Source organism: Cebidichthys violaceus, unplaced genomic scaffold, assembly GCF_023349555.1.
Source record: "Cebidichthys violaceus isolate CVI_PGR_0920_01 unplaced genomic scaffold, fCebVio1.0.p SCAF_5, whole genome shotgun sequence".
Taxonomy (NCBI): domain Eukaryota; kingdom Metazoa; phylum Chordata; class Actinopteri; order Perciformes; family Stichaeidae; genus Cebidichthys; species Cebidichthys violaceus.
In genome coordinates, this window is record NW_027176705.1 from 15770490 (window position 1) to 15779294 (window position 8805).

An 8805-nucleotide genomic window follows, 5' to 3' on the forward strand; every position below is an offset into this window, starting at 1 on the left:
GGACACTTTCAAAAGGTTGCTGCTTGAATTAAGTACTCAAATTTGTAGAGACATTGGTAATCTATTTCTGGATAGTCTGGTATTTGTCTCATTGTAAATGTACAACTCTGGCATACATTTGTTAGTGATGAAGGGAAAAAAGCAAGCGAACAAAATTGAATTCAATGCATTAAATAGGAATTTTGATCTTTGGTATTCAGGGAACTATAAACACATTCTCTAATTTTTGCAACAGTGAAGAAACAGTTACGTTGTAATTGTACTCTAAGTAACAGTGAGAAGACAGGAGAACACAAAGTGCAGCAAGGGGGAGAAAAAACTCGTATTTAGTGTCAACATATAATCTGGATTATGAAGGGTTCAATTACTAACATTTTAGTATGAGAGATAAAGAAATATACACATGCATTTTGTTCTAATATAGGGTAGGATCAGTCGATGAGTTGGATGGGGCTTTCACTACAGAGGAGCACTGATGCTGATTGATGGTGCTATTAGATCAAGAACCCACAGAAGAGCTTTTCAATGTCACAAACACATTTATTAATGTATCAAACAGAGTGCTGAGAGACGCCATTAAAGCATCATGTAGCCAAGATAACAAAAGGGGGAACATACTGTGCGCTTCAATGTTTGCATTTTATAGATCAGCAGCACTGCAGAGGAAAAAAAACAAACAAAAATACCAGACTGGAAATCAATATGTTCACTAAGCAACAGTAAATGAAGCACATCTACAAATGAAGCACCTGTTTTACGAGAAGCCATATTCACAGGCTCCTCTGCCACCAACTAACAGGCAAAATCTGCTACTGAACAGAATCCAATGCAAAAGATCTCATGTCAGCCAAATCAGTTCCTTGTACAATGCCTTTAAAACAAGTGTCAAAGTATGTTTTGCTGTCTTCCAGCATTGAATACAAAGTTTAATTAGCTTTTTGGACATATCTCTACAAAGTGATCTAAATTAATGACAAATACAAAATACTTGTTAGCCAAACTGTTCAAGCTCTGGATTTTCAGTGAAGAGCCTTCTTCACCTATTCTGAATTGGATTGAGACCTCTGACTCAAGGACATTATAACTGTTGTTGTTAAGGCCTGCCACTTCTATTTTTGGGCTCATTATTTGGCTGGAAAACAAATCTGCTCCAAAGTTGCAGGTTTCTTGCAGAATTTTAGCTTTTGGTGCCTTTATTTTAGCTTCTACCCTCCATTAAATGAGTGTGACAAACTGACTGCACCAGGGATGCATTTGTGTGCTATTAAAGAGGATGAATACTTAATAATAATTATAAAAACAACAACGATATTGCATCAGGTTTGTATAATGCTTTTCAAAGTTCTCAAAAATGCAGAATTTACATACCGTTAGTACTTTTGCAAACAGTGTTTTACATTTGTAATGAATTCAGATCTGTAGAAATCTTCACTTTGACATCGAGAGATCTTTTTCTGTCGGATCAGTCACAAAAATACATTAAATCCATTTTGATTTGATGTTGTAAAACAATAAAACATAAACATCCAAGGAGGGTGTATATTTTTATAGAGTCTGTAGGAAGATGAAATCCAAGGAACAAGAAAATCAGGTTGCATTACCCTTATGTTTTTTTTATGAAGACTTAACTTATTGGGTATCATCACCTTCATTTTCCGTGACAGAATTCAGCAGCCCTTGTTGCCCCTGAAGCATACAACAAGTTTTAAAACTTCTCAAAAGTTGTGTTATTTTGCACCCTCTGAAGCTTACAGGCGAGTTTTGTACTCAGTTATTTTGATTAACAGGAAATAAGTGAAGATTAACAATTAGTGGAATATTCCATCAGAAGTTACAATAAGCAACGATCCAGTATCTCATCACAAACTCAAATTATAAAAATAATCGTTTAATGTAAACTACATATTCAGTGCACAAAGAACAAATGTACAAATCATTAACTTTACATATGGATTGAAACATAGGGGAAGCATGTTAAACACTCAATTAACATGGTCATGTGAGTTAATATCTTAATTAGTTAAAGTGATCACCATAAATAGGACTGTAAATAAATTATGAGCCTTTTCTCTCTGCCTCCAAACATCCTTGGCGAGCAGGTTGTCGTAATTTATTTCCCAGGTGGACTTCTAATTGGGCCATTTGCATCTGTGAATAAAAGAGGGATAATTTAGTAGCATAACATACGCATCAATTCAGACACTAGAGCTCAGAAAGCCTGGATGTACCTCTCAATCCACACAGATCGGCTTGGATATGAGCAAGATGTCATTTTGGCGGAAGCTATCCTTCACTTTAAGCTGAATCCTGGTTCTTAAGCTTCGATACAGCCACAAGATGGCGACAGACACTAACGATACGTCGTAGTCTCGTCAATACAAATATATGGTTACCTCACAGAGCACTGTGGGCGATATGCATTCTCCATTTATAGTATATGGACCTCTTCATTCAAGTGAAGTTTGAGCAACATTCACCATGTTTATTACTTTTTCAATGGTTTGGGCAGATTCAATTCATTTGTAACAGGGCTTTATGGAAATAATTAGCATTTTGAAGGAAAGCTTCCACTAAACAGTCGACTTACTTACATTACACTTGTTTAAAGTACTGTTATCTGTGCACTATATTTTATATTTATTGTACATTTTAACATGTTTCTATTTTTTGCACTGTGTTGATTGTTTAATGTTATGCATTATCCACCATGTCAAATTCCTGGCAAATAAACGCTTCTGATTCTGACTGACCAGTAAGCATGGCCAAAACACTGAGACCACCCGAGTACATCTCTATGAATTGTTTGAAGCATGTTGTGTTTAAGTGTATTCTCATCCAATTTAATTCAGTTGAAGTCAGGAAGAGTAGGCAAAGACATTCAGTTTAATCGTCGTCTATGGAGCTTGACTTCAATGGTGATATTGCCTCAGAGTGGATTTTATACGAGGCAAGGACAATACCTTTTCCTTCACTACTTCTCCCTTTTCTTTGGAATGATAATATAGTTTACTTAGATTCATAAGCTGCGTACCTTTCAAAAGAGACTAGATATATGCATAAAAGCATCGAGCTCAGAAGCTATCCCCGATTCATTTTGGGTATATTCTTTAGGTGATTTTTTTCCTGAGGGATAGGGCTGAGGGTGAAAGGCTTCTCTCTGTCCTACCTGCAGGAGGCTTGATCAAAACGTTGTTGCTTGTGGGCACAGATGGAGGAGTTGAGTCGACAGTGTTGGATCGGTCTTAGCGGCAGAGTCGGTGCCGGTCGAGGGAGACAGTCACAGCGGTCAACATCGATCTCACAGTCGGGCATCCATGAACCGAGTGGAAACTCTAAATAGGAGGCAATAATGTTGCATTTAAGTGACAAAGCAAATGCAAGTATCAGAAATAATGTTTTATCTTGTTTGCTGAATCTCCGTAGTTTAACACAGCCTACATCAGTTTGGAAAGTCTGTTATTAGACCCACACATTCACCAACCTCCTTGCTATGTGGACTTTATGCTGAGTCACAGGTTCTAGCTCACGATGCTTATTGTGCTTTTTTTGTATGAGAAGCGCCTGAACATGCTCACAAAGACAATACTGGTGTTTTGTTGGATATAACATTTTCCATCTTAATTTGGTCATAAACCAAAAGTAATTAGTATATGTCCTCGAGAAACTATGAACATCTGTTCACAATTATGTGCCAATCCATTCAACAGTTGTTGAGATACACACACACACACACACACACACACACACACACACACACACACACACACACACACACACACACACACACACACACACACACACCTGGAAAACTGGAAGGGTAAGGTATGCATCTGTCAGTTGAACAGTCCCAAATCAAACCACTGGCACAAAGTCTCCTGGAGTCCTCTGCCTCTGACAGCTGGCCCATCGGAGAGCAGCTGCCAATGAACCAGATGGATCACAACAGAATATAAAATGCATTTCTTAAAAAAACAAAAACATAAATTGTTTTGAGGAATAAGATTGACATATTGGACTCACCCACTGCCCCTGTGAGGTTGAGCATTACGTCGTATTATGGCGGGCTCCATGCACCTGCACTCTGTATGGTTAGCTACTTTTAATAGCACAGGCTCTGGTACAAACTTAAATGGAATCACACTAAGGACCTGAAATGCACAGAATCACACACACACACACACACACACACACACACACACACACACACACACACACACACACACACACACACACACACACACACACACACACACACACACACACACACACACACACACACTTAGACAGTGTTTGACCGCTGAGAGCTAGTGCTGCTGTTGCAATATTCAAACCCTCGGAAAAAGGTTAAATAAAAAAGGATATGCACGTATCCATTTGGTCACTCACAGTTTTATTCACATACACAGTAGTTGTGTTTCTGCAGGTGACGCCCTCTTGATTGCAGCAGCCACTGCACCTGTCAGTAGGAAAACAAATTCACATCTGGGTAAAGTGACGTGCACAGGAAAATAAACTCACGTTTTTGCATTCGACTCCATGGAGTTTTTAATGTCCACTTCAGCATCTATTCAACACAAGTTAATTTATGAATGACTGCTGAGAAGTTACAGTATGTCAGCTTGAGCGTTAGGATGCTGACGCGGTGCGATAGCATTGAGCTTGGTGTTAAAGGTCTCGATCTGGTTTCATGTCAAACAAACCTGTGGACGGACACACAGGGGGGCTTGAAGAACATCGAGGGGTCGGTGCCCAGCTCCTTGGCCACGTCGACGCACGTTTCCCTCGGCATGCACTGAGTCCGCTGCCACTCTTCATCTATGGCTAAGCGGGAGACACACAATGTTCATAACCACCTCTACACGCAGACTCACGCACGTTTATTTTTAGCTGACCTTTAAGTATCTCCAAGCTGTAAGATTCGGCAGCGTAGCGCGTTGAACGGTGGGAGCCCACTGACGGCGGAGAGGAGAGGGTCTCCGGCTGCTGCAGTCTCAGACGACACTTCCACAGCTTCCAGTCTGGAAAGTCAGCGAGCCTCAGCAGCTCATCCAGGCTGGAGGCTGACCGCACCTTCCTCTCCCACTGCTTCATTACCTGCAGAGATCACAGTCAATCATCCTTTAGTGTTTCACAAGAACATTAAAAAAAACAACTATTAATTTTGGTGTCACTTGTTCATGTCTTTTATTTGTGATTCTCCTCAAACATCACACATTTATTAAACTCGATTGGGAACTATTGAAAACAACTCATAAGTACAATCACGACCTCTTCCATGAAAAGCTTGTGTCATTAGTAAAGATTATTAAAGGTGAAATGAGAAATGAATGGAGAGGACAATAATCATGCATCAAAAGACCAAAGAATCCTCTGTGGAAATTTAAACACTTCTAGCAGCACGACTCTACAGATGAACATATCCGTCTGCCTCTCGGTCCACCACTTTGGTCCGGACTGAAATTATTGCATGGATTGCCATCACATTAGGTTCAGACATTCATGGTTCCCAGAGGATGAATCCTACAGATTGATTTTCTTTCCCTCTGTGATTGTATGATTATCAACGGCAGCAGCACATTTGTGTGCCTGCCTCTGAAGACTGATCATTCTGAAGTCTCATGACTCTGCCACCAAAAGAGTACACATTCACATGTTTGACAGGAATGAAATGCGGCCGCATATGAACTCAGAACATCTGACAAACATGGCCCTGAGCCAACCAAACCACCATCATGCACTTTGAGAGGAAGCAGCAGTGGTGGGAGCAAACCATAAAACCACCTGTCAAGCAACATCAGAAGGGCAAAGCTCCCATGATGACATAAATCAGAACAAAACAGAAGCTGAACAGATTAGTTCTGTACGGTTTGTGTAAGATTCAGTATTTCATGAATTACAGGTTCCTTTACTTGAGTTTATCTGAAAAGTCATGGGTATGATCTCTGAGGAGAGGTTTAGTTTTTTGAGGCGGCGAAAGCCAAAACCGGATAGTCGGTCCACAAACGTCAGAGAGGACAGTCATGAAATATTGCACTTGTCTACAAAGTGTTTGCTTTACTTTCTCTGGACAACTGTAACGATCCGAGCCCTGTGATGAGTTCAGTGTGCTGCAGAGTGGAGGGTGGGGCAGGTTGGCTGGCTGACTCCACAAAAAACAAACAAAAAAAAAACTAGGGAGGTTTCCCCTCCGCAATTTCTACCAGGGGATAGACCCACTAACGAGAAACAGAGGGAGAGAGCGCCTGTGAGAGAGAGAGAGCGCCTGTGAGAGAGAGAGAGAGAGAGAGAGAGAGAGAGAGAGAGAGAGAGAGAGAGAGAGACGGCAGGAATTGAAAGGTGGGGAGACACAATAATAGAGATGAATGACAGCTTGGTTAAGAGAAGAATTAAGAAAATTGAGTGAAGCGGTTTAATTATCCCTCTGAAGCAGATACAATTATGGCGTGCATTTCCTCTTTCAGCCACATGATCAGTCGATTTTGGCTTCACTGGACAGAACATGGTGAGCACATGCGATGAGGGTACTGCACCCTGGCAGCAACTGGTCAAGTGTGAGGTTTATGAGAGAACGCGTGAAGAGAGGCTGAAGAACACTAAAAGAGAGTGAAATCAAGCTCTGAATGCATCAAGTATATAGAAGCAATGCAGTGCTTTACTTTCTGCTCTCTGGACAAAGATAATAAAGTTGATTAAGTACAAAACAAACAAAATCTGTCCTTACAAGTCATCAACAAAGAGCAGTAAATTGCAAGAAGTGCCTTACGTTGCTCCCGTGATGCACATTACATGCAATTGAGGCATAAGGCTTCACGCCACACTTACCCTACTTCCTCCCTCTCTGTGCATGCCGTGGCCCACGTTGATCCAGCTCAGCTCCACCACCAGAGTCACCAAGCAGGAGAGTCTGCACAGAGTTCGCTTCATCTTCATCTTAGTTATTCCTTGGCTCTGCTCGCGGTCTCTGAGAAGCACTCAGCAGTATTAACTTGCCTCCTTTTCCTTCTGGCAAAAAAAAAGCATGTAGAGCTGGCTGCCTCTCCGTTTCCCAGACCAGCTGAGTCCCTCAGACCACACACACACCCACACTTCTCTCAGTGCAGGTATGTGCAACACAAACTCTTGATCTTCCAGCTGCACAGTAAAGAGTGTGCGTGTATGCGTGTGTGTGTGTGTGTGTGTGTGTGTGTCTAAACCAGACGTAATATGTCACAGCAACCCAGACGGCTACGAGCCAAATGGAGAAGGTTAAAGAGGCTTTAAAACATGCACCTCTTACTGCGGAAGCTTTGATGCAGGACCGGAGGTGTCGAGTTAAATAACGCAGCTACTAGAAGTCAGAAGCTTAAAATCACCTCAGAAAAAGTCTAGAATCTCTTATGTCAGAATGGATTGAAGGCCTGTGAGATACTTCAGCGGGAGAATCTGAACAAATTCCTTTTAGTTTCCTCTTTATATTCCCACCTCCTGAAAAAAAAAAAAAAAAATTATTCCAACTTCCTTTAACGGCAAATTTTAGTGCTTACAGTATCGGTATGTTAAATTTCCCTTCTGTCAGTTCTCCAGATCCACTGTGGTTTGTCCATGTAAAAGGGCCCTGAGGTGCAAAAAGCAGCCACACAGTTCCTTTCTCTAAGATGTGGGCTAATGCTGAAGAAGCTCTGAAAAGCTGGTACGTCTGTCTTGGTGTCTGCCCTTATGTCTCTCCCACTGCTGCTGGTCCGGCTGCCACAAAGCACGCCTTTTATTTTCTTGTGTGTTCGTGTCTCTTTTCTAATGTCAGTTTGTCAAGTGATCAATTCCCTTGCCTGCTAAATTCCCCCATCAGTGGCTCTTCCTCTGGAGTTGCCAAACCGCACACAGCCGAAGAGCAGTACCATATGTTTTAAATGTGATCCAGACTTCCGTAACGTGTGAGGGGGAATCAGATGCCAGCACCCTGTCTCACAAACACCCCACCCACCCATCCAGGCTCGTTTGACTCTCTGTCGGAACATAGTAAACGGAGGTAATGAGAGAATATTCATGATTTGTATGCAAATGAGGAACAGCTTCTTGGGCATTTTTTTGGTAAGCTGCAAAGCAGCATCTTCTCAGAATTATGAAACATGCAAAAACATTTTTTTGATTTTAGCTATTGAGGAAAACTGATATGTTTTGCAGCAGGCTAAATCAGGTTAATAATATGGTACATAACAGATGTCATAAAAAAAAAACCATAATAGTTTGTAAAACCCAAGAAAAAAACCCTCTGGGTTTGAAAAGTGAAGCGCCTTAAACCTGCATTCTTTCTAATGGCCATTAAGAGGCAACACCTATGGTTATAAAAAGCAAGTCTGATTATATAGAAGTCTATGAAGAAATGCCTACTACTCACCTGATTTACTCCCTCAGTAAACACTGTAAATGTAGTAATAATAATAATAATAATAATAATAATAATAATAATAATAATAATAATAATGTTTTAGTAAATTATGGTCCCATTTAGAGTGAAATGGACCATAAAGAAGGATTTGCTTTAGGATCTTGTGATTGCCAGGTTGCAACCTGGGCGTTATCCGGTCTGGTAGTTGTCCGTGTTTTGATCCAACATCTTTAACCGGTTGTTTTTACTTCATGAAAGTTAATTGGAACATTTTTGTTCGCTTGCATTTAGCTCCAACCTCTCATGTCCCTTCTGGTCGCGGAAAAAAAACATGATTGCGACAGCCAAAATGTCGAACTCGTAGCTTCAAAACGGCAGTCCACAAACCAATGGGTGACGTCACGGTGACTATGTTTACTTCCCATTTACAGCCTATGATA

At 41.0% G+C, this 8805-nt stretch overlaps 1 protein-coding gene across 1 annotated transcript; it reads right to left on the bottom strand.

Annotated features, from left to right (window-relative positions):
• Positions 1–526: 526 nt before the first annotated feature.
• On the bottom strand, positions 527–7884 carry vegfd (vascular endothelial growth factor D). The gene is made up of 8 exons (XM_068731152.1): positions 6823–7884; positions 4893–5094; positions 4701–4821; positions 4387–4456; positions 4021–4148; positions 3802–3917; positions 3167–3332; positions 527–2148 (listed from the first exon to the last, which is right to left on the bottom strand). Exons 1-8 carry the CDS (start codon positions 6928–6930, stop codon positions 2130–2132), a joined length of 930 nt encoding a protein of 309 aa, XP_068587253.1. The 5' UTR covers positions 6931–7884; the 3' UTR covers positions 527–2129.
• Positions 7885–8805: the final 921 nt, after the last annotated feature.

Bases quoted from the DNA above. Each gene is read 5' to 3' on its own strand.
- vegfd (XM_068731152.1), bottom strand. From the start codon at position 6,930: ATGAAGATGAAGCGAACTCTGTGCAGACTCTCCTGCTTGGTGACTCTG. The intron at 4,822-4,892 runs GTCAGCTAAAAA...TCTCCCGCTTAG, and splicing joins CAGCTTGGAGATACTTAAAG to CCATAGATGAAGAGTGGCAG. The intron at 3,918-4,020 runs GTGAGTCCAATA...GTTCATTGGCAG, and splicing joins CAACCTCACAGGGGCAGTGG to CTGCTCTCCGATGGGCCAGC.